The sequence below is a fragment of the Vicugna pacos genome, chromosome 2 (assembly GCF_048564905.1).
Source record: "Vicugna pacos chromosome 2, VicPac4, whole genome shotgun sequence".
In the NCBI taxonomy this organism is placed as follows: domain Eukaryota; kingdom Metazoa; phylum Chordata; class Mammalia; order Artiodactyla; family Camelidae; genus Vicugna; species Vicugna pacos.
In genome coordinates this window covers 46,401,766-46,428,388 of record NC_132988.1, presented here as the reverse complement: position 1 = coordinate 46,428,388, position 26,623 = coordinate 46,401,766, and the positions used below count along the sequence as shown (strand labels likewise).

The window sequence follows — 26,623 nt, the reverse complement described above, 5'->3', positions numbered from 1 at the left end:
TCAAGTTATTCTCCAGTATTACATCAATTACCCATTCTCTCTAGAAATGCATTTTTTTTCCAAAAAAAAAAAATAAGCATGGGAAATGGTCATCCTTCATAGGCACAGGTTTTGACAAGAATTTTCATTACATAGTCAACAAATATTTGTTGAGAACCTGTTTTGAGCTGGAAATACAGATGGAAAACAAATTATGTTTTTATTTTAACTGAGTGTTTTTCCCCTGGTGATGCTGAGCTAGACCCTGCTGGTGGATGGAAGGGCGGAGAGAAGACATAGTGGGGGATGCACTGAAGCTTTCAGGTTCCAGGTCTGAATAAGTTCAAAGTATTTAAGTTTACCAGTACCACCTAAAGCAGCTGCCCAAAATACCTGTCAACTCACAGCAACAAAATGTATTAATTCCTCAGAAGAAAAGGTGAATGTAATTTTGCCTGATGTTCATAGAGGTTCACAATGGGTTTTTTGGCTTGTTTTGGTTTTGTTTTGATTTGTTTCATAGGTCAAGGAATGTGTTTGGGATTTTCCAGACAGAGTGGTACTTCTCCAGTCTTTAATTCTGTTTTAAAATAAGAAAACTGCCTTTTATATTACTGTCAAACACGAAGCAGAATCGTCTTTGTGCTGATAGAAATAGTCACTCAGCAAAGGTCACACCTGCTTAAGAACCACTGTGAAGGTGTCTGAAACAGTGCTCACTCGGGGCTGAGGACACTCTGACCACCCTCCCCTTAGCCAGATCATCAGCCTGTTCCCAGAGTGGGCTTTCTTCCCCCCCGGAAACAGGCCTAGTATTTTCTAGCTGGAACACTTCACAGAGAGCTGGCGCTTCTGGCTTCTATTCCCAGCTGCACCATCAGATCCTGGACTGACCTTCTGTAAGCGAACTTCTCTGCAGTGATGTGGAGATGGTTACCCTTGTGCAGGGAAGCGTTAGGGTGCATGGTTAATGTTTGCTGTGAGCAACTTGCCTGAAAGGTTGCATGCTCTTTGAGAGAGGGAGGTTAGTGCATGATGTCATTGCTTCCAAAATATGCTCAGATGTTTTAAAAAAAGAAGGGATGATAAAGAAAGCAATACTGTTTTCTTGGAGGGTGTTGTCAGGGATTGAAGAAGGGGTGCACAGATAAGTAGGTGGCGGGTTGTTTTCCTACCATAAAGCACAACTTTTGCATCCTGTCACTCTAACGAGTGGAATTTAAGGGATATTTCCAGCAAGGTGTGATGTACACTGGAAGTGTTTGATGAAGGAACATGGGGAAGTGATTGGGGACGTGGAAGTATGGACTTGATTTGAACCCTTGGATGAAAATCCTCTCTTCTGGGTTGTTTCCATGACTTGTAATATTACAGTGATGACATTTGCATTCTCCAGCTCAGGATTAGCTAGAGAGGAAGTCAGGGCTCAGTTCAATTGCTTTAGTGAGCCCATAAACCATGACCTCTCCTGGAAGATAATTCTAATTAAAGGATAGTAAACCCTGAGTCCATTTGCCTCTCAACATGGGCAACAGAATTACACACAGTTGTGACATTTGCCTGAACATGAAGAGGAAACTTTTCTTCATCGTTGTCCACATCCTGGTTTCGAGTTGAAAGAAGTCATAATTTTCACATGGTGATGTCAGATCCATTCCCACAACAGAGATTAGACAATACCACAAACACGGATTTATGGTTTCATGGGAGAAATCTCCTGTTTTCAAACATTTATCTTTAACAATAGGCTACTGGCAGGGAAGGAAGGCCACCAGTTGGACATGAAAGGTATGGTAATTTGTTGTCAGTGATGAACAGACAGACGCTGATTGCTGCTTTTGTCCCCGCTGCCACTCGTGACCTCCACTTCTTGGGCATGTTGGACATTAGCCATCACAGATTGAGCGCACATAAGGCCAGTGGCGTCATAGCTCATTTGTGTAAGAGAATTATCAAGTGTTCTTCACAGGTAATAAGGTAAAATACCTTATTCCTATCAAGGTAATCTCTATATTCAGAACTAAAGGAATCTTTTTAGAAAATACTCAATAGTTGAAGTAACTGAAACAAAGCATTGCTTCACTTTCCTCCTCTGTAAAAAGATGAGACTTGACTAAAACACTGAAACTCCTAGTTTTAAAATCATTCCATTTTACAATTTTTTAACTTACTAAAAGTTATAGATTTTCAAATAGTATCATGACACTGAACTTAGTAATTTCAGAATAAATTACTTAAAAAACTACCCCCAACTTAGCATTTTATGGAGATTTAGTGCTTATTTTGTTTGTTTATTTCTTTCAGTGCTATCTTGTTCCAAAAAAGGACTTAAGGGGATTTGTAAATGTGCATGCAGTATAGTGAGATGAAATAAATACATGATAGAAGTAAGGCAAAGAAAAACTAAGGAGTGGAATTAGAGAGAGCATGGTGTTAACACATTTATAAAGTTCACTTCATTTCCTGGAGATGAGTCTCACATTTAGACCTCAGCTTTCCAAAAGCCCAAATGAAATGGGAAAACAGTACCGATGATAGATTTTAGTTTCTTTAGAGCAGCATGTCATCTGAGTACACTTAAGCGTCCCTTAGACCCTTCAGGGGGCTGCAGAGTGAAACTATTTTCATAATAAAACAAAAACTGTATTTGCCTTTTGGATCTCATTCTCTTCTTGATCGCACAGTGGAGTTTTCCAGTGGCCACATGACCATCATTCTGATGGTGCCGTTACTCCGAAGGCTAATGGAAGGTGTGCTTGTATATGCATGCATTTAAAGAGTTTTTGCTTCAATTCCTAATACGGTAAATATTCACAGATACATTCCACATAAACAAAAGCACTTTGGAGGTCCTCAAACGTTTTTAAAGTATAAAATAGTCCAGAGAATGGCTACTGTTAAATATGAACAATTTTGTTTTCACTTCCCTATATTAAAACCTAAAAATTATCTTTCATAGAAGTTTAATATTCTGTGAAAGATAATTTCAGTTATTCTGTCTCATCATGGGCAAATGAATAGTTTTCAGGTTATTTGTGATATACTGTAATCGTCAGGAGAGTAATAGATCTTATTGGTCTCTTGTTTTGAGGGGATAGGTCAAAGCTCCCTTGAGAAACTGTTGAAAGCCATGAACCCTCTCAACTAAACACAACAGACGCACAAAATTTTGCGAAGAATTTTATAAGGTTTTTGAACACCCTGAAGTCTGTCTGTTAACACCATAGAGTTCTAAGAACTCCTGTGCGAGGACACAGAAAGAAACCCAGAAATCCTGGTTTCTTGTAACTGATATCTTAAAATTGCTTTAAAGTACAGTTTTAAGGTAAATTTGGACAAGAAGATAAAGAGAAGCTTAATGAATATTGTGTGCATTTCTTTTCTCTCTTAATTCCTTTTTCTCCCCACAGAATAAATTAAGGTGAAGTATTTCTGGTTATACTGTAACTCATTCTTCACCAGAAAGGCATGTTGTTTCTGCTCAGATGGGGTGAATGGAAGCTTTTGTGAGCTCAGCTTTCCTTCCTTAGATCCTAAAAAGAATAACCTCAATTACACAACATAAATCCATTTCCTTGGGATATTCTGATGATTTCAAAAATAGAAATGCTCAAATCTCATAGATTTTAAAAACTTGGCTACATGCAGCTAGGTGAGCTGACGTAGGATGGTAGAGACTCGTGAGGACTGTTTAGTTCCAACAACAGCTTCTGAATTTGTGAAGATGTATTTATTGAGTGCCTCCCATATAACAGACCTGGGCACCGTAGGGACTGTGTGAGGACGGTATGACATTTGGCCAAGTCTCAACTAATGTATAAGACATACTTCCTATATGAATGGACATTTTATATGTGGGAGATAGTGTAACATGATCAAGCAGAATGGTTAGAAAGAATGTTTCTAAATTCAGAAATCTTAGTGTGTGATAGCATTTACTGGCTGTATGGCTTGAGCAGATATTTTAATCTGATCTATTGAATTGGCATAAAGACCATACCTGATGCATAGGGTCATTGTGAGAATTAAATTTATTAATGCATATAAAGTACAGAGGAGTGTGAGTCATGTAACAAGTGCTCAGTAAATGTTATTACAGAAAGTGCTGCGGGATGTGATGCAATGAAAAATGCAATATGAATTTGGAGAAGGAAAGGATCACCAGGGGTCAGAGGGGTCTAAACAAGAGTTCATGGAGGAGGTAAGACTTCAGCTGTGGGTCTCCTAAGCAGAGCGGGGAGTTATAAAGTTCTTGGTGCACCATAAATTTAAAATCTAATGGAGGAGAGAGGATCAGCCCCAATACGTATAAGCATAAGTGTCAGAAACATGGAAAGAATGCTCAGGTCTCTAGAGACATCCCTAGAAGTGCTAAAACACAGGCAAGTGAAAAGGATAAAGAGTGGGTGTGAGTTATTACAATGATTGGAATAGAGTTAAGTATATTGCAACTACTTACGGGACCAGATTGTTCCATTCATCCCTCCCAAATTAAATTTCACTTTTCTCGTAGGAATCTTTTGTGGTTAATGGTTCCAAAGGGAGGATTTGTCTTTTATTGTATTTATTTCTGAGGAAACACACCTTATTCACACAGAAAATACATACACACGTACACCCACAGCCCCAAAAATGAAGCACCGAAACTATGTGCCTTTTAAGACATTTATGACTTTTGTCTCTTCATTGAACAAATTAAAAAAAAAAGATTATGGAAGGAAATTTGGAAAAGGCTCACATACATGTGCATGTTAATGAAAAAAGATATCTCTATAGAAGAATTTCAAAAATACTTTGAAGTAATAGCTTTGCCGATTTTTTAAATAATGGTCATAATATATCCTGGCTTTATTAGTACTCTTGTCCTGATCAAGAAGCCCCGTTACTCTAATTAAAATAACACCATCTGGTTTTAATACCTCACAGCAACTCTCCTACCCCTTAATCCTAGGGCTGAAGCAACATTCACAGTCTGGATCATGCAGAGGCCACGCGGTATTAGCTTACTTGCTCTGCAGTTTATGGATTTGGCGCTGGAGAAGCCTGAGAGATAGTGGTGCTGGAGACTGGGAAAAAAATAGAGGATCCAGAAGAAAGAACAAGATACTAGAGTTGTGTGCACGCATGTGAGATCCTCCTCTCAGAATGGAGACCTGCAGCTTCCAGAGAGAAGACCTTTTTGAAAGGAGAGCTTTGTTGGACCTCTGTGAATTAAGGAAGCAAGCCATGTGAAGTTCAGGTCAGGTGTGTGTCTGGAAACTATACTAGGCAAAAGGACTGAAGGAAGGATGAGTTTGGTGAGAACAACCTTGGTAAGTTCAAGGAACAGAAAAAAAAAAGCTTGAGTGGAGTGGGAGCAGGGGAGAGAGATGGGAGATGGGGTCAAGAGGCTGGGCAGAGGCCACATCACATGGGAGTTAGAGGCAATTCTGAGGGTAGTGGGAGACTGGAGTTATCTGTACCAGAGCAATGTGTGATATTTCATTTTTTTCTTAGTGAACAATAAGAAAAAAAATCCCAAGCTCAATTAAAAAACAAAAATAGCAACTGAAACTCAGATCCGGGGGTGGCGGAAATTGGAAAGAATAAGAGCACTCCCGCTCCCTTAGTCAGCAGCTGATGGGCAGAAATGCAGGCCCAGTGTCCCCTGCAGTTCAGGGTGCTGTGTTTTGTTTTTCAAGAGAATGGAGATCTGGATTTTTATGTAAGAACTTTCCATTTTCTGAATGCTAGCAAATAATACAAATTTTCCAAAAATCAGTATCCAAGCCATTACCCTAAATTCAAATGGTTAATAGACAACACTAAACATACTTGGAAGCTAGATGAAGCCCTGGCCTTGATAATTTACCATCTTTATGATGTTATATCTTGACTTTCATAGACTGAAGGAGAACAGTGAAAAGGAAAAGCAGATTAACAGTTGGACCTAGGGCAGGTATCAGTCAGGGTCCTGGCAGGAAGCAGATGGCAGGCAGAGACAGGTCACTGAGAAGAGATGGATGAAGTACTATTTGCAATGGTGTAGGCAGTGTCAGGAAGAAGCGATGAGGAGTACTGATATGCTCAGGGCTAGGATCAGCAAGAGTTAGCATCGCCACTCCTGGAGGAGTCATTGCTCAACCCTGGAGAGCAGTTGGAGGAAGGGTGCTCATCCCTGTCTGTGGCCTTTGGTGGAGGAATACCGCCACCACCAGACACTGCCACACCCACCAGACACTGCCACACCCACCAGACACTGCCACATCATGTCAAGAGCCAAGAAGAGATTTATTCTGAGCCTTTTGTTCTCATTCCCAGATCTTCCTCAGTTGTCTCCCTGTGGCCAAACCCAACAAGCAGCCCGAGATATAAGGAGCACACTGACCACAGTTGATATTGTTCAGTTTCCTGGGACATAGGAGGGCAAAGGAAGACCATCCAGCACAGCCAGGTACTTTTTTTTTAAAGTTGTTTCAAATACTTTACAACCTTTAGTAATTATATAAATCCAATAAGCAATTAAAATCTTTCCAACTTAGGATATGGAAACCAGTTACAAACTAAAAGTTGTGGCTTATTTTTAACTAGCAAATTGTGGTCATTATATAGAGTCATTAAACAAAATCTGAACTCGCAGTCAGCCTCATTTTCCTCTTTAAGGAGCCAACCATAGTGAATGAATGAAAAAAATGAATGGATAGATGGCATCTGGAAAGCACTGTTTGTAATATAAGAAATCATCATTCCCCCAGAAGCGGACACATTCTCTAGGCCACTTCGGCAAAGCAACAAGACATATAGCACCATTTTAAAAGATTACATAAAAGAACTTGACTTACAAGTAAAGCACACTGGTCATAATTTGGACGAATCTCCACCTTCACTTCCTCTGGCCCCCAGCTCAGTGACATTGGGAAGTTATTTTTTTCAGTTTGTATTTCCATTTCCCTGACAGGATGATTGAACATTTTTTTAAATGTACACAAAGAGTGTTCTACACTTTTGCATCATGTTTAGTAATTCTGTGTGCTATCTCAATAGAGAGAATGTTTTGGTAAGCAGTATAGATGAGAGTACAAGTTCAGTGGAATCTTACACTGATTTTTTACAAATTGACAAGATGTTCAAAGAAATGATGGTTAATTTTCTGATTTGAATTCTGTTTCACAGCAGAATGTGAGATGGGCTGGGATGGCGATTCAATGGCAGTTTTAGCTTGTTAGTCATACCAAAGCTGATTCCAGCCATATACTCTCCAGGTCCTGCTTTGAAAACTCCCATTCCTGCTTTCCATTCTTGTTGGGAAATTTTGAGCTTTGATTTTGGTTGTCCTTTCAGTTGTCCACTTATCAAATGATAGAGTGTTTATTTGTAAGCTTTATAAACTGTTACATACCTATAAGCTGTTCTTGCTACCGTTGTCCACAATACTAACTAGGCAATTTGTCCCCTGAAAAGAAAGCAGCGGCTGGGAACATGTGCTGGGAGAGAATGCTGGATTCTCCGGTTAGCCCTGACCCCAGCGCTGACTACTGCGCTTTCAGGGGTAAAATAAGGCGATGTAGGAAAGGAAGGTAGACAGTGTTAGGAACATAAGTACATCGAGCTTCCAAGTATGTTTAGTGTTGTCTATTAACCACTTGTTGATAGTGTGCTGGCTTGGATACTGATTTTAGGAAAATTTGTATTATTTGCTAGCATTTAGAAAATGGAACGTTCTTACATAAAAATCTGGATTTCCAGATTCTCTTTGTAACTGCTTTCCATATCCTAAGTTGGAAAGATTTTAATTGCTCATTGGATTTATAAAATAAGGCAACTGCTTTAGGAAGTACTCAGCAAATCCTGGAGTGAAGAAGTGGGTATGAAAACCAGTCTTTAGCTCAGCTCTGATACTGCTGGGCTCTGTGACAGCAGGCAAGCTACAGAATCCCCGGTAATCCTAAAAGGGGTTGCTATTTCCAAATGGAGACAGCACAGGCTAAGTGATAAGGGTTCACAGTCTGGCCTCAGAGTCACGGTTTCAAATCCTGGCTCCACTCCTCTTCGCTGTAGAGTAGTTGCTGGAAAGAATGACAAGAGATGCTGGAGGGGCATCACTAAGTCAGCACCTGGTCTGTGGTCAACATTCAAAAGAGACAGGAGTTACAAGCATGTTGTGATGAACAAAGTATAGAAATACACTTGATGGCTTTTCTGAGGCAAAGTAAAAAGTGCTATATAAATAGTAATGATTATCATCACTATTGTGTATGTATCCCAAGGGAGAGCCCTTATGAACATTCTTCTTTGCCAGTAGACGATGAGCTAAGAGCTGGATTCTTGGTCAGATGACCTGAAGAATCAGAAAGGAATGTTGGACTAGCACAGTGTTCCTTTTGGATAGTCGCTAAGTCATTGGTTTTCCTGTGAAGCCCCCACCCGTAACAGCCAGTTTTGACCTGATCCATCCTTCTCTCTAAGTACTCCCTTTGATTTGTTTCAAGGCTACCAGAACAAAAGATTTTCCAAGGGTCACATGTCCCCTGCTCCCTGAACATTTGCTTGAATTGCCTCTGCCCTTCTGTCTCTTCCAGAGGGCTGCTCTCTTCAGCCCCTCCCACTCTTAACACTGAGTAGGTTTTTTCTAAGGTTGTTTTTCCCTGTTAAAGAACAGATACACGTTCTCATCTGTAACCTTCAAACAGTGTTTTGAGTGACTCCATACTCATCTACGAAACAAATCCAAACTGTTTTCAAGGTGCTTTTACTGCTTTTATTTTAAAGGAAATTTGTGTAGCATCCCCACATTTCTCCACAGTTAACACTGACTTTTTTCCTTACCATAAACTTTGTTTTTTTAATTGAAGTATAGTCAGTTACAATTCAATATCTTGTAATAACCTTTAATGAAAAAGAATATGAAAACAAATATATGTATATATATGCATGACTGGGACATGGTACTGTGTACCAGAAACTGACACAGCTAACGTTGATTTTTAACAGTCCCTCCCTGAAGCCCATGGTGTTTTGGGGCATCTACTCCCCATAGAGAACTCAAGGTCCCTTGAAGTGTAAAAAGGGGTTTTGCTGTGCATTTCTCTGAGGCCTCATAGAAAGCATTATCACTATATTTGGATCTTAGAAAGTTTTAAGACGTGGACTTAAATAGCTTGCATATTGCTGTGAAATTTCCATAGACATTGCCCAGTAATATGGCACACTACTGGGCACAGAATAAATAGCTGTTGGAACAGACAAAAACACAGCTGTCAAGAGCCACGGGCAAGGTGGGGAAAGTAACGGAAGATAAAATGATCTCAATTTCAAAGTCTGCCTGAAAAGCTAAAGTAGGACTTAGAATATTTGACATGCACTAGCTGATCTGATGTTCACCATCTGTTACTAGGCCCTGGAGGCTGACTGGCCATTAAACACAGAATGATGACTGGTGCAGCAGGTGCAGTGAAGTGGGAAGGTGTGGAGCAAATAAAACAAGTCCATGGCATCTATAAGAAGTGTTGACCCCCAGGAAATTTAAAGGTTCATGCACTGTGGTATTCATGACGTATGTGTGAGAGGTATGATGGCAAGTGTATTTCTCATGAAAGTACTTCAATTACTTGCATATTGTTATTTCTTTAGAATTCCCAGGTCCTACACTATACAATTACTTAAGACTCAAAGAGAACTGTGACTTGCTTTGACAGATTGCCCTTTAATGCAATGCATTGGCCCAGTGTCAATGGGAGTGTTGCCTGAGCTACACCCTTTGCTAAAATAATTTTCTAAACCTACTGCTGTGAGTCAACTGTTCTCTTCCCGTAAGTTTTCCTTGACACCCTTTGACATCTGCATCAAATTGAAGCTTCTTATTAGCACCTTTTAGGATTTCCAGCATTCCTCTTGATGCATCTTTTTTTTATTGGAGTATAGTCAATTTATAATGTGTTAATTTCTAGCGTACAATATAGTGATTCATTTATACGTATATATTTTCATATTTTTCCTTATAGACTATTACAAAGTATTGAATATAGTTCCCTGTGCTACACAGTAGGACCTTGTTGTTTATCTATTTTATATGTAGTAGTTAGTATCTGCAAATCCCAAACTCCCAATTTATCCCTCCCCATCCTCTTTTTCCCCGTTAACCTAAGTTTGTTTTCTGTGTCTGTGAGTCTGTTTCTGTTTTATAAATAAGTTTGTGTCCTTTTCTTTTTGAGAATTCACATATAAGTGATATCATATGGTATTTTTTTTCTGTTTTACTTCACTTAGTATGGTAATCTCCATGTCCATCCATGTTGCTGCAAATGGCATGATTTTATTCTTTTTTATGGCTGAGTAGTATTCCATTGTATAAATATACCACAGCTTCTTTATCCAATCATCTGTCAGTGGACATTTAGGTTGTTTCCATGTCTTGGCTATTGTATACAGTGCTGCTATGAACATTAGGATGCATATAACTTTTTGAATTAGAGTTCTTTCCAGATATATGCCCAGGAATGAGATTGGTACATCATGTGGTAAGTCTATTTTCAGTCTTTTAAGGAATCTCCATACTGTTTTCCATAATGGCTGCACCAAAGTACATTCCAACCAATAGTGAAGGAGGGTTCCCTTTTCTCCACACCCTCTCCAACATTTACCATTTGTGGACTTTTTAACGATGGCCATTCTGACTGGTGTGAGGTGATCCCTCATTGTAGTTTTACTGCCTCTCTTTCTTATACTCTCACTTGAACTTCTCTCTCCTCAGTCTCTGTGCTCTGGCCCATTTACTCCCTTTCCTTTATCTTCCTGACACCCCCTCATTCTTCCATTTGTCTGCAACTGCTTCCTTTGTGCAGCCAACAGGTTCTCTTTTTTGTTAATGCAGTCCCTTCTTTATATAATTCTTTCTTAAGTTTTCAATATGGCTGGTGAGAAGCTTACAGACGGCAGTTTTCCTACAAGTTGTCAGTATTCTACTGAGGACAGTCATTTCTTTATACATTAAATACAAGGGCACTGTACAGAAAAGTGGGGTTTTTTTAACCTTTCTTTTCTCATCAATACTTTCTCTTTGTTCTTGATCCTCTTGTGAGCCTAAAGAGGTTTTACTTTTGTCTCTCACAATCAACATGCAGTTCAGCAGCGGTCCAGTTGCCTCCACCTCCAGTGTGCCCTAAGTGCCTTACCTCACCAGTCCAGGTCACCAGCCATTCTTGCCTGGATGCTCTTGTCTCTTCTCTACACAGCAGCCTGGGGGGTCCTTTCAAAACAAGTCAGCTCATGCTACTCCCATGCTCAAAAGTTCTTGCCACCTTCATGCATCTTTCAAAATAAATGCAGTTATGATGGTCATCAGGTTCCACACAATCTGACCGAGCTCCTCCTCGGACCTCATCTGTCTCTCTCCCCCTACCCATTCCATCCCAGTCTCCTCCATCAGCTTCTTCCCGTCTTGTCAGTCTGCTCCTGCTCTTCCTGTGCCACTGTTTCTCCAGAACACCCCCTCATTTCATTCAGGTTTCTACTCATATTTGCTTCCTAAGACCTTTCCCGACTACTAAAATAGCACTACTTGTGTCCCTCTGTTCCTTTACCCTGCTTCAGTTTTCTTCGTAGGGCTCCCATCTGTCTCCTCTAGTATTTATGTAATTCTTATTTAGTTATTTTCTGCTTCCAAGCTATAGCCCTAAAAAATAACAGGAAGGTAAAAACAGTGAAAGGACGAACTTTATTGGTTTTGTTTTCTGCATCTGCCCACTGTGCCTCCTACAAAGCTGCCCAGCACAATAGAAGTTTCTCTCTGCGAGTGTATGTTGAGTGAAAGAATGTTAAGTGTTCTATGCCCCTGGACACCCTTTGCTAAAATAATTTTCAGAAGTAGCAAAGCAGTGGAGGCCTCATTGCCCAGCCAAACCTATTCTCAATTAAGCACTGGTGATCTTTGAATATGCTGGATGCATAAGAAAGAAGCCACAAGGACGCTAACACGCTGGCGAATTCCCAAACTTGACCAGTTTTCACGAAAGCAGTAGTGCCACTGCCTCTCTAAAAGTGGATGGAATACACAGCCAGACTCTCCTACTCTGTTTTATGGTAAAATATAGTGCTGGAGCTAACGTTGGGTGGGACATTTTTCCCAGGTAAGTTCCAGTACACAGGTCATGGGTTCCAGACAACTAATTTGGATTGGTTGACATTTTTAGTAAAGCAAAGACAAAGATTTTCTCCACCCATCTTCCTTCACTCAGATTCCAAGCACCTCTGCTGTGATTTTTGACACCACCACGTCCTAGACGTGTTATTAGCACATTGCCTGAGATACCTGCTCTGTGAGCCACAGATGGGCTTATTTTCTAAACATGGTGACATTTTTGACTTAACCTTGTGTGCCCTAAAAATTTATTGGACTTTATTAAGAAGTCTTTCATTCCATTGAGATGCTGTCCTGACTGTAGCTGTTGAAGGAGTCCCCCTTCACCCAGGCATCAGGAACCCTTCTGAGAGAGGAATATGGAATAAGGTTGAAATACTTTAGCCATTAACTTGAGGATTCTTGAATTTCAGTTTATTTGGATTCCTTATTCGAAAGAGGAAGATAGCTAATATAGACAAATTTCTTTGGACTTCACCTTACCTTAACATGCAGGAGGATTTAAATTTTGTACTTTAATTTCTTCCAAGGATTTTTTTTTTAATGGAACAGGATTTATATTCAAAAGTGGGGCATCTCTATATTGTCAGAATTTTATGATTGAAGTGCTTTTATTATACATTTTATTATCACTTATTAAATTATCATTTAATCTCACTGCAGAACCTCTGATTGGCTGTACTGGATAATACAATGGACATAATTTGGGATGGTAAGAAGAAAGAGGAGGTTTTCCTTTTCCTTTTCAGTCCTGAGTATAGTGTGGTCTTAGAGTCCATTGAATTAATGAACTATTTTTCTCCATTTTGCAATTGCTGGGGACAAAATCTAAATTGCTCATCACTGGTCCCGAGAAGATGCATAAAGGACTGATTGGCACTGGGGCAATGACCTCATCAGGTCCTGCTCTGGTCGGCAGCTGGTCAGATTTGGTCCAAATCTGTATCTTTACCATAGACGGATGGTTATATATAATGGGCTGAGAATATAAAGATCTGGGGAATGAGGATCTGGGGTGGGGGGTTCCTCTTTTCTAATCCTTAATGTTAGTTTAATGTGGAGTGTATAATGATCTTTGTCTCACTCCTGCCCTCCCTCACTCCTTTCATGTGTTATGAATTACCCAGTTCTGGAATAATTCAAATGAGAGTCTTGAATAAGAAATGCATAGTTCTGTCCTTTCCCTACCCTTCTTCTTTGGCCCTGCCTGCCAGAAGAAAGTGTGTCCTTCTGTGCTGCCCGTCCACACTCTTAAGTTGTATGGGGCAGCTCCAGCCGGTCACACTGACGTCTGGTGTTGTCTGAGAAGGGATTGTCTCTCTCTGGTGTCCTCTTGTCCACAGACGGACGCCACACTCTCCAGTATTAACTATCAGCCATAGGTTATTCTGTCATCTGTCCTTTCTTAACCGTTTTCTCAAATGGCCTGAATTTGGGGGAGCAGAAAAGTGTAATTGATAGTTTCCCCACTCAAATCCTAAGGCTACGATAAGGGTATTTTGTTTCTTGGCTAAAAAGGAGATCAGGACAATTCGTCACTTCTCAGAGCATCTCACTGAGCTCAGTGGAAAAGAAAAATATCAACCATATGAGTGTTATAATCTAAAAATACACTGTAGCTAGGAAATATAAATGTTCTCAATTTGACTAAATGGAGAGCTATTTAAGAATATACTTAAGTGACTAATTAGAATAATGTGGGGAATTATTGCAGCAGCACTGAGATGTCTTGAACCCTGACCTCTAGCCATGAGACTGCTTTAGTTTAAGCTGCCATACTGTACTTAATCCATTCTACTGTGTCACAGAATGTTTATTTTCCACATTTCTAGCCCATTAACATCTCTAATACAACGCAGGCTCTTGCAGCCACTCCTGGTCTCATAATTGGTGAGTAATGTTGCTTAAACATTCCTTACATCTTTGTGTTCAGGAAGCAGAGGAAAGACCTTCCTGGGAAGTAGATTTGAGTTCACACAGGACCAGGTAACTTAGTCTGTAGTCATGTAGGGATAAAGATATTTTGTAGCATCTTTGTGCTATATAGGAGAATAAACCATTACCCTAAGCATGTTGGCATCTCTATTTTGGGAAATTTTAACCTGGGAGAAGGTTATAGGAAATAGGCTAGGTGGCTTCAAGTGGTTTCTGGAGAGCCCTTGTTCTAAGTTGTTCCAGAAGGCAAAGTAAGAATAGACGGCTGGAAAGCACAGGCTCGAATACTTTAGTTTAATGAAAAAATAACTTTCAGACAATTACAGCTGTCCTGCTGTGAAATAAGCACCTTCAGTACAGTAAACTGCCTCGGAGCATCTCGTGGGGATGTCATCCAAAGGATTCCGGCTAAGCCTGCAAAAGCAGACCCAGTCCTGTTGAACTCAGAATCTATGATTCTATGAAAGTTTTTCCCATAAGCAAAACACAAGGAAACTTGAATTCCATTTTTGGAGGAGAAAAATTTAATATATTTTATCTTATTATACATCTCCCCTAAATTACAAAGTCAATAGCTGCAAATATATTCTGCTACAAAGCTTTCTGTAAGAAATATCTCTATAAGAAAATACATCTCATTAACATTTCCTGTAAATAAATTACTTCAAATAATAATTTTTGAAGGGATGTACGTAAGGGAAATAATGCAGAAACCAGACTGTAAATGTAATTGCTACATAGGAAATGTTTGACTGAAATGTTCCATTTTCATGTTGCCAAGCTCATAGAAATCTGTACAGACTTCAGTTCTTGGATAGATTGTCTAATAATTTTTGTTTTAGCAGACATGTGGGGAAAATGTAAATCTTAATCATACTAGTAAATGTGTGTGGGAAGCTGGAATTCTTAATAGACGTGCAGGCTCAGGTTCAGTTTCTACTGGGAGAACTTGAATTTGAGACTGCAAATGGGATTTAAGTAAAAGAAATTAAGGAGTGACTTGCAGTCTATAAAAGAAAAGGTCAAAAGTAACAACTATAAGATAACGTTTTTTGCATTATGCTGTAGACATAATATTTAGGACTGAGTAAAAGTAAAAAAAGTAATAAAATGGATTCAAATTTAGAACCTGTGGTTTCTATAGATTAGCAAGATGTAGGTTTTCTAGGTTATTCTGTCTATGTTTTTTAATCTCAATGACTGCAAAAAACAAACTGTATCTTTGGCAAAAAACAGCTCTTACAGAGAGAGGTCAGTGCAGAAGAATCAGGTGGTGTCATCTGTCAGTTAGACGCTTACCGAGGGCAATGAAGCCTTTATCCCTTCTGCCTTGGAGTCCATCTCATGAGACCTCCTCATGTTGAGATTTTAGGACCTCAAAAATATAAAATAAATATTTTGAGGTCAAGTAGTGACCTCAGGCTGAACTCACCTGCGTAGCAAATACAGTGAAAGCAGATCCCATGGAAGAACTTCCATTTAGGTCATGTGGCCTCGGGCTTCAGATATGAAAAGTCAGTTTGTCCTTCAGACATTTGATCTGTGCGTTGCCAAAACCTCAACACTTGAGTTTTCTCCATTTCCCTGCAGGGCAGATGTAGCTCAAGTCTCTTGTATCAGCTTTACCCTCCTATACTGCAGAGCACGTAAAGAATAGAATAAAGGTCCAATTCTAGCAAGCATAGGACATACCAAAGCTTAAAAAAAATATGATCTGGTGGCTTTATTTACCACGTATCGTGGACATCTTGTGCTGTTCACAATTAATGGGTATAATTTGGAAAATAAAATCAGGAAGCACATAACCAACAGAGATGCAGTTTAAACACTTTAGAATCTGAATGAACTCTTTTGGTCTGATTGATAAGACTCGTTCTTATTAATTATAAGTGAAATTAAATTTTGGAAAAATGTAAGCAGTGTGAGGAAAAACAAGTCTTTTTTTTCTGAAGGCCGTGACAGAAGACCTGTGATTTTTAATTTGGGGGTATTGACTGCTTTTTTTCTCGTCTACCAAGGTCTTTGAGCAGTAGGAGTAGTGTTGCAAATTAACTCTGCTCCAGCCTTTCACTTCCTATTTAACATGTTTTAGAGTCTATTGTTTGTATGCCAGGGAATATTTTGTTAAATACCTTTAAATAGAAATTTTTTTAGGTTATTTTTATAGGCAATCACCAATCTGAAGGAAACTGATCCTTCGGGAACAACCTAAACTCTTGGAAGGTTACATGGTATTTGTCAGTAATTTCACTCTGTGCCTTTTTTCCCCCCAGTAATAGCATTTTCACAAATGTGTACATTATTTACATAAACAAGCTGCATGATGGAAACACACTTTCTAATCTGCTCCATTATCTGTATTCTTATCACATTCCTCATTTTAGCCCTGTTTCTGAAATCCAAATCCTATTTTCCACCATGCTGTAATGCATTAAATACACTGATTCACAGTCTGCTATGCTGCTTTTCCTCAGAGGTGCTCATATCTTCTGACACACGTGGAGTCTGGCTTTGGAAGAGTAGGTGGCATCTTTCCATACTTTACAAGACAGGCCTTTTGCGCAGTCACACCGCTGGAAAATTTCCAGCCCATGAGAGCCCTTCTTGCGTTGCTTGGTACAGACTTCTCCCTGATGAAGCACTGGTTTGCAGATTTTGGTCCAGAAGTGACGAGCACAGCAAAACCCTTCAGTGCAGTCTGAGGATCGCAGGCAGGGGTCTCCTTCATGCCCTACAGAGATAATGACCAAAAGATAGTACTGTGACACTTTAGAAAAAATTCTAATTTGCAATCAGAAGCACATAAAATATTTTTACTTATACCATCTTCCATGTTGTCTTAGATTCATATCGATTGGGTCTACCTCTAATCACTTAAATCCATTATTGTCTATGTCCATTATTGGCTGTCTGAATAGCTAGGAGTGTGCTTCATTTCTCTTTACTTTGCCATGGTGTGCTTTTAGATACTTCTCTGATTATTTTGTTTGTTTTTACTAGGTGAGTGAAAAATAAGTAAAAAGAATTGCTTTTAAACTAATTTGGGATTTCCAGACAAGATGGCGGAGTGGTAGGACCACAACTGACTGGAGACAACCATTGAAAAAGTGGAACCTAGCAAAGAAGATCGTCTTCAACTGTAAACAAACAGGGAACCACAGCAGGACGGTAGGAGGGGCGTGCTCGTGATATAATTAGGCCCCATACCCTACCCTGCCCCAGGTTGGTGACCCACAAGCTGAAGAGTAAGTCAGTCTGAAGGCCCACGTCAGGCTCCCCAGCCCAGGGTTCTGGCATTAGAAGGAGGAGACCCCAGCACATCTGGTTTTGAAGGCCAGCGGGCTTAACTCCAGGAGCCCCACGGGACTGGGGGAAACAGATTTCACTCTCGGGAAGCGTACCTAGAATCTCGAGTGCACCAGGTCCAAATGCAGAGACAGTGATTTCATAGGAACCTGGGCCAGGCCTGCCTGCTGGTTTTGGAGGGTCTCTTGGGAACGTAGGGGATAGCTGCAGCTCACCCAGGGGACATAAAGGCTGGTGGCAGACATTCCAGGAATGTTCATCTACATGAGCTTTCCTGGAGGCTGACATCTTAATTGGATCATTTGCACCGAGACCTAGGCCCACCCAACAGCCAGTAGGGAAGCCTCAGGCCCAATAACATCCAGGGTGGGAACACAGCCCCACCCACCAGAGGGCCAGGACCAAGCTTCACCCAGCAGTGGGCAGGCACTGGCTCCTCCTGCCAGGAAACCTGCATAAGCCTCTAGTCCAGCCTCACTCTCCAGGGGGCAGATACCAGAAATAAGAAAACAGCAATCCCAAAGCCTGTGGAAGGAATCCACAAAAAGGCCAGACTCTACACTGGGACCAGCTGGATCCTAGCCCTTGGCTGACAAGAGAAGTGTACTGCTGGGACACACAGGATGTCTCCCAGAGAGGGTCACCTCTCCAAGGCTGGGAAACGTAAGGAACCTGCCGAAAAATATAAATAGAAAGTCCTCTGCTGCCTCATATTGTTTATCTATCTCCCAGGCCAAGGCACAAGATGAAATTCCAGAAGAAGAAATAAGTGATAAGGAGATAGGCAATTTATCTGAGAAAGAGTTTAAAGTAATGATGGCAAAGATGTTCAGAGAATTCAAGAGGAGTATAGATGCACAGAGTGAAGTTTTTAGCAAAGAGTTGGAAAATATAAAGACTACCCAAACAGAGTTGAAGAATAAAATCACTGAAATGAATAGCACACTAGAAGGAACCATGAATAGACTAAGTGAAGCAGAAGGATGTATCAATGAGCTAGAAGACAGACTAGTGGAAATCACTACTGCAGAACAGAAAAAAGGATGAAAAGAAATGAGGATGGTTTAAGAGAACTCTGGGACAACATGAAGCACACTAATACTCGCATCACAGAGGTCCCAGAAAGAGGAGAGAGAGAGAAAGGACCTGAGAAAATTTTTGAAGAGATAACTGAAAACTTTCCCAACTTGGGAATGGAAACAGTCACCCAAGTCCAGGAAGCACAGAGTTCCACACAGGATCAACCCAAAGAGGAACACATCAAGACACATAGTAATCAAATTGACAAAAATTAAGAATAAGGAGAAAATATTAAAATTAGCAAGAGGAAAGTAACAAATAACATACAAGGGAACTCCTGTAAGGTTATCAGCCGGTTTTTCAGCAGAGACTCTACAGGCCAGAAGGGAGTGGCAAGATACAGTTAAAGGGATGAAAAGGGAAAAACCTACCACCAAGAATACCCTACCCAGCAAGGCTCTCACTCAGCTGCTAAAAGAATTCAGCACCACCAAACCTGCTTTACAACAAATATTAAAAGAACTTCTCTAGTCGTCAAACCATAAGAAAATAGAAAAGAAAAAAAAAACCTACAAAAGATTGCTTTGGCAGTTTGGGGTCTTTTATGGTTCCATATAAATTTGGGAATTGTTCTAGTTCTGTGAAGAATGTCGTGAGTACTTTGACAGGCGTTGCACTGGATCTGTACATGGCTTTGGGTAGTACAGCCGTTTTGATACTGTTGATTCTTCCAGTGCAAGAGCACAAGATATCTTTCCATTTCTTTGTATCCTCTTCAATTTCCTTCATCAGTGTTTTACAGTTTTCAGAGTATAGGTAACCTCTTTGGTTAAGTTTATGTTTAGGTATTTTGCTCTTTTTAATGCAATGGAAATGTTTATGCCAGTTATAAAATTCTGGTTTTTGAAGTGGGAAAAAAAGTGAATGAAGGGCTGACAATGGCAAAACATCCTTCTTTCTTATGGGTGAGTGCATTCCATTACATATATATGCTGCATCTCCTTTATCCATTCATCTATTGATGTGCACTTATGATGCTTCCATACCTTGGCAATTATAAATAATGTTGCTATTAATAGCAGGGTGTATGTATCTTTTTAAATTAATTACTGTTTTGTGATTGGCTTTATTCCTTTGATAACTAGGTAACTTTAAAAAGTTAAAGCTCTAAAGGTTCTTAGAAACAATGAATAGTACATATATGTAAATTTAAAAAATTTGCAAAATTAATTAATTGGAAAATCAAGTAAAGTTGATACTAACAGTTTAAAAAAACATTACTTAATTAATTTGATACCTTCTTGGAAGGTATCAACAAACTCTGATTCAAAGAGAAGGCTGAAATCCCCAGTGATGCCTAAGACCATGTATCAGAGTCTAGCCAGGAAAATGGAAACTCTTGGGTATTCAAAAGAGAAGATACTAATGCAGAGACCTGTCACACAGGCAGAGAGTCACAGGGCTAAGACGTACCAGAATATGGTAAAGCAACACAGCAGGAAACCACTGCCACATTTAGGCCGGGGGATCCAAAGGAGCAGGTGATGTCAGAATGGTGGGGGCAGGCAGTGGGGCTGGGGCTGGAATCCCAACAGGCCCACCTGGCAGGAGCTGAAGCCCCAGGGAGGTACAGCTCTGCCAGAAACACTCCCTGAAGCAGAGAGCATATGCTAGCTTTTTCTTTCCTCTGCTTCTCAGTCTCCCACCACAGCCAAACCTACGTGGCCAGGAGCCATCTGACAGGGAGCCTGAGAAATGAAGTCTATAAAGAGCTGTGATGCAGAACAGAGCAAGGGCATACCCCAGGGTCAACCAAAAACCTATCATAAAAATCATATAGGAGCACAAATCTAAGTATTTAATTTTGTAAAAAGGATCAAGTCAGCAAAGAGCACATCATAGTCAGGTTGATGTGTAATCTGGATAAAGGAGTAGTCAGCAAGCTTCTCTGTTACCTCTAGATTGAAATATTTCTGGCTATTTTGGCTGTTTAGGCCATGTAATCTGTGTCACAGCTCCTCGTTCTGCTACTGTATTGTAAAAGCAGCCACAGCTAATGCCCATTCACTTAGGCAAGTGTGTGTCACAATAAAACATTACAAAAAAGGGCAGCAGGACAGACTTGGCTCATGGGCCCTAGTGATCCAGCCCTGGTCTAAAGGGTTCTCTGTCTTCCCAGATGTCAACAGTTCCACTGTGCGATGTGGACATAGTTCACTAGCCATCAACATAAGATTTCTCCTAGCTGCCATCAGAAAATTACTCATATAATTAAACAGTGCTAATTATTAGAGAAATGCAGATCAAAACTACACTAAGGTATCACCTCACACCAGTCAGAATGGCCATCATGAAAAAGACTACAAATAATAAATGCTGGAGAGGATATGGAGAAAAGGGAAACCTCCTACACTGCTGGTGGGAATGTAGTTTGGTACAGCCATTATGGAAAACAGTATGGAGATTCCTTGAAAGACTGAAAACAGACTTACCATATGATCCAGCAATAGCACTCCTAGGCATCTCTCTGGAGAAAACCAATTCAAAAAGCTATATGCACCCTAATGTTCAGAGCAGCACTACTTACAATAGCCAAGACATGGAAGCAACCTAAACGTCCATCAATGGATAACTGGATAAAGAAGATGTCATATATATGAATACAATGCAATACTGCTCAGCCATAAAAAAGAATGAAATAGTGCCATCTGCAGCAACATGGATGGACCTAGAGATTATTATATTAAGTCAGAAGAGAAAGACAAATATCATATGATACCACTTCCATGTAGAGTCTACAAAAAAATGATACAAACGAACTTTACAAAACAGAGACTCAGAGACAGAAGACAAACTTATGGTTACCCAAGGATAAAGAAGCGGGAAGGATAAATTAGGAGTTTGAGATTATCAGATACACACTGTTACATATAAAATAAACAAGAACCTACTGTGTGGCATAAAATACTGTATTCAATATCTTGTAATAACCTATAATAGAAAAGAATCTGAAAAATTATATATTCTGTATAACTGAATCACTTTGCCATACACCTGAAGCTAACACAACATTGTAAATCAGTACTTCAGTTTAAAAAAAAAAGATTTTAGGTATTGAAAGAATTTATATATTTTTTTAATTTAGTGTCAGCTTTACTAACTTACTTTTTTAAATTATTTACTACAGCTGGGTGAAAAGACACAGAAAAAGCACTGGAAAAAAGATACAAATAGATAAAACAATTAGTAAATGTGAAACTGTACTGTGACATGGATATCTGTCAGAATAAAGGATACTTGTGAAGAAGAAGAAAAAAGGCTACTTATACACCAACAAATACATGTAAATTTGGTGAAATAGAAATAGGAGATGTGAGTAAAGGACTTAGACCTTTAGCAAGTGTAGACAAAGGCTAATTGAAGAGGAATCATCAATCTCTTTAGCACTATCCATGTGCCCACTGGTATTCCAGGTTGGACCAATACATCAGATATTCCACAGGAGACTAGCCCTGCAGAAGGTGAAAATGTAGGGAAGTGGTTTTTGTGATCAAGTAAACCAGGAAATACAGTGTTTAAAAAAGGTAACCAGTTTTCCTCATTGTTGAACTTCTCAGAGCCTTCAATGTATCAGTGTTTATTATAAAGTTCCAAAAATGGGGAGATGCATTATTATGTAACTCTTGACCATAGGGGCTCTTTTATTCACAGAATGTCTTGAAAGAATACTGCTCCAAAGAATACACTTTAAAAAAGCCTCCTTAAAAAACAGGTATTTCATACTTTCAAAATTTTACTATTAGTAATTAGGTTCAATAATTTCGTACTTTTGATTTTTACTATGATTAGGCTTCCCAAATATTTGGACAAAAGGAAGATTTTATGGCCATATATAATGCAACTAGAATTTAATTTTTTGGTAAATTGTTCAATGAATAGTATATTATCTGGTTGTTTAGTGAAATAAAATTTCTCAATCTGCAAAGGTGAGAAAAAGACTAAATCTTACTGATTTAATCATGCAGTAGGAAACATTTTCCCATTTATTCTTTGGAACACTTCATTCTTGGATATGGGATGGAAATACTTGTACAAAAGATTGATTCTAAGTATCACATAAAATGGCATTTAGGAAATGACATGGTTGATCAGGGTACTGCAATTCTTGTAAAATATATTTTCTAACAATTTAAGAGCTCTAAGAAATAGCATCCTCAAAATTAAGAATTAATAAATTCAGTCAAAATAGTACCATTAAAGTACTTTCTTGCCCAGAAATAAACCCACAAACTTTCAATTAATCTTTGACAAAGGAGGCAAGAATATACAATAAAGTAAAGACAGTCTCTTCACTAAATGATGTTGGGAAAACTGGACAGACGCATGTCAATCAATGAAATTAGAACACTCCCTCACACCATACACAAAAAATAAACTCAAAATGGCTTAAAGACTTATAAGACAAACTATAAACCTCTTAGAAGAAAACATAGGCAAAACATTATCTGACATAAATCTCAGCAATGTTCTCCTAGGGCAGCCTACCCAGGCAATAGAAATAAAAGAATAAACAAATGGGACCTAATTAAAGTTACAAGCTTTTGCACAGCAAAAGAAGCCATAAGCAAAACAAAAAGTCTATGGAATGGGAGAAAATACTTGCAAAAGATGAAACTGAACAGGACTTAATTTCCAGAATATCCAATATATACAGCTCATACAACTGAATAAGAAAAAACAAACAGTTCTCCAGTGAAGACATATAAATGGCCAATAGGCACATGAAAAAATACTCAATATCACTAATTATCAAAGAAATGCAAATCAAAACTACAGTGAGATATCCCATCACACTAGTCAGAATGGCCATCATTCAAAAGTCCATGAATGATAAATGCTGAAGAGTGTGTGGAGAAAAGGGAGACCTCCTACACTGCTGGTGGGAATGTAAGTTGGTGCAGCCATTACGGAAAACAGTATGGAGATTTCTGAAAAAACTAAAAATAGACTTACCATGTGATCCAGCAATCCCACTCCTAGGCATATATCCAGAGGGAACCTTAATTCAAAAAGACACCTGCACCCTAGTGTTCATAGCAGCACTATTTACAATAGCCAAGACATGGAAACAAATGAAATGTCCATCAACAGATGACTGGATAAAGAAGATGTGGTATATTTATACAATGGAATACTACTTGGCCATAAAAAAGAATAAAATCGTACCATTTGCAGCAAAATGGATGGACCTAGAGATCATCATTCTAAGTGAAGTAAGCCAGAAAGAGAAAAATACTATATGATATCATTTTTATGTAGAACTTAAAAAAAAACTTATTTACAAAAGAGAAACAGCACAGACATAGACAACAAACTTATGGTTACCAGAGGGGGAGGGGGTAGGAAGGGATACGTTGGGAGTTCTAGATTTGCAGATGCTAGTATACATAAAATAGATAAAGAAGTTTATGCTGTATAGCACAGGGAACTATAGTCAATATCTTGTAGTAACCTATGGTAAAAAAGAATATGAAAACGAATATATGTATGTTCATGTATGGCTGAAATATGCTGTACACCAGAAATGACACAACATCGTAAATTGACTATACTTCAATAAAAATGAAATAAAATAACTGAGTCAGAACCAAAGAACTATGGATCTCCCTACCTTTTATATGTGACATCTTAGTGTGTGGTCTTCCTAGATTCTGCCATCCCAAGTCGTGGTTTGAGTAATGACCGTGGTTTCGATCTCTGTGCCGAGTGCCGTCCAGAGCTGGGATGTGAGGGGTTAAGATGCTCTCAGTGACCGGGATACAGATGCCTGGAGATAGTCAAGTAATCAGTTAGACTTACTCATTTCTAAAAGTGGGGTTTTTAACCAAGCATTCTCCCGCCATGAGGCATGAAGCTATCCAGCATCTTTTCATTCACCCATCCATTTATTCATGTATTTATCAAGACTGAGTATTACTCAGTTTGGTCCAGAGTCAGGCTTCCTTGATTTGAATCTTGCCTCTCTCAAGAGCCAGTGCCCTTTGGCAAACATAGGAATTAAAACAGAATTTACTTCACTAAGTTATTGTGAATACGTGTGAAGTGTTTAGAATAGTGCCATAGTAAGGTATTAAATGATTACTAGCTATTAGTACTTTAAGTCTGATCAGACATCTGTGTTAAGTTTCCTTTTTCAATCAGCAGTACAGTCCTCGTCCACACTGTAAACATCTCTAATGGTAAGAGGTCGTCTTCCCTTCACCTCTTGTCCAGGCTACTCCCTGTGGGACTGTGCCCAGGGGTCAGGAACAAGTGTAGGGATATGACTCTGATGATGTTGTTTTATATGACTAAGTATGTTCCTGATCTCCTTCTTCAGTTACTTAATGGTTTTACCTGCCATATACTGTCTGTGGTTCTTCATTTCCTCATTAATGCTGAATTATCTGCCTATGAACTCACTGAGATTGGGCGAAGCCCTGCTTTGGGGAAGGCCAGGGAATAGACTCCTGTGTCTCCTTTTGGAGGAACCAGTCACTCCATCAGCATTTGTGTGTGCCACGGGGTGGGGCCTTCCAGAGAAGATACCTCGAGTATAAGAATCAAGGTATGAAATTGGTACGAAAATGGAAAACAGACTCACAACTGCACTGCTAAATCACAGCAGGTTCCTTTCCTTTGGTTCCTTTGCACATATTCGCTTATGTGTTTAGTGGAATAAAACATCTGGCTATTTACATGCAACATTTTAACATGGCAAATCCTAGATCAGCATAGATTATAAATTATAGAAGATGATCAGAGTCCAGGAAAGCTAAGATTTGGGAGGTGATCCAGGTAATCTTCCACATATCCCAAAGCATGATCCCATTCCTGCCAGCTTTGAAAGGTTCCTTACACTTTAGGAATCTGACTAAAGAGAAGGGAGCCTAACTCGGTAGCCAGACCGCCTCTGTGAAAGGAAACTGAGCCCTTTACCATTATTGCAGCGGGTCCCAGGACAACACATGCCGTCTCTGTGACAGCGCTTCTTTTTCCTTCGACACACCATGCAGGCCGACGATCCTTGGTGGGGACTGTGGCAGTATCTCCCAACTTCACATTCCTTATCACTGCTGCAAGGGTAGGCCTGTCATGAAGGGGAACAACACCATCAAAAAAGCAACGGAGATCAGATCTTGGAACATGGAAAGTTACTGCAGCAAATCACGATGGGAAGTAAATCACAAGGTGTCCCTCCTCAAAGGATTTTAATATACCATTGTAATGATGTTCTCAGCAGAGTGTCTACAGAGTGACACTTAACTGAGGACCTTATAAATCCTGATTATTGATGGTGACAAAGATGAAGGTGACACTATTCATATATTTTCACTGACACCACTTTTGGGTTAGGATTTAGACCTTATGTTCATTAGCAGAGGCCTAAAGAGTGACTCTTGGGCCTCAGAAACAGTTGTCAGTGTTATATTGCCACTGACTTAAGGTATAAATGAAACAGCCTAGCCACCCCATTTTTCATCCACTACAACTGGATGAGAAGGTTAAATAAAACAACAAAGGGCTGTGCTCGAAGCTAAAACACATCTCCTGCCCAGTTACGGAACAGATCTTCTAAGAGTGACTCATCACAGTTCCTGCCTGCGAGGAACAGAGGAGAAACACTTCCAGAGCAGTGTGAGGCAATGAACTATTTGGCACAAAGCAATCAAGGAGCAGGGTCCTCCTTCCAGACTCAGTGATGAACAGCAGTGGAGTTCTCAGTGGTCAGAGAAGCAGAACCCCAGTTACATCATGTTCTCAGGAAACCAAAGGGCAGGCTCCTTACATACAAAAACAGTCCTCCGGGCTACTGCACCTTTAATTCATACAAAGGGATTGCTGCTGCTGCTGCGTTCCTCTACCAAGTTGTATGTTCAGAAGGCTACTTAAGGAGTCATTATTTCAAAAAAATATGTATATATACACATACACTCCAATTATATACTCCTTGTCTCTTGGGAATGTTAGAGCAGGCAGATAGCTAGATATGAGCGGAGAAAGGGGAATGCAGGCTAAATGGCAGGAATTGGGCAGAAAGGAGGGACACAGGCCAAATGCAGGAAACTAGACATCATGTAAGCACCAGGGGTCCCTGGCAGAGAAAGAAAAGCAGGAGCCTCTGGGCTGATAAGAGGTCACACCTTTCAGGGTGCTAAGTGGCCTGGAGGCCAACAAAGAAAGGTGGGAAAAGGCAGGAATCTCCAGTGTCTGAATGTAACCTTTTGC

The 26,623-nt window shown here is 39.7% G+C and overlaps 1 protein-coding gene across 1 annotated transcript in view; it reads right to left on the bottom strand.

Annotated features, from left to right (window-relative positions):
* Positions 1-16,371: 16,371 nt before the first annotated feature.
* The window catches only part of DKK2 (dickkopf WNT signaling pathway inhibitor 2), a 99,908-nt gene continuing 89,656 nt past the window's right edge, over positions 16,372-26,623 (bottom strand). The window contains exons 2-4 of the mRNA XM_006218623.4: positions 25,334-25,484; positions 24,027-24,182; positions 16,372-16,760 (exon numbers count right to left, since the gene is read on the bottom strand). Coding sequence (XP_006218685.1) covers positions 16,510-16,760; positions 24,027-24,182; positions 25,334-25,484 — 558 coding nt within the window. The 3' untranslated portion in view covers positions 16,372-16,509. The remainder of the gene's footprint in view (positions 16,761-24,026; positions 24,183-25,333; positions 25,485-26,623) is intronic.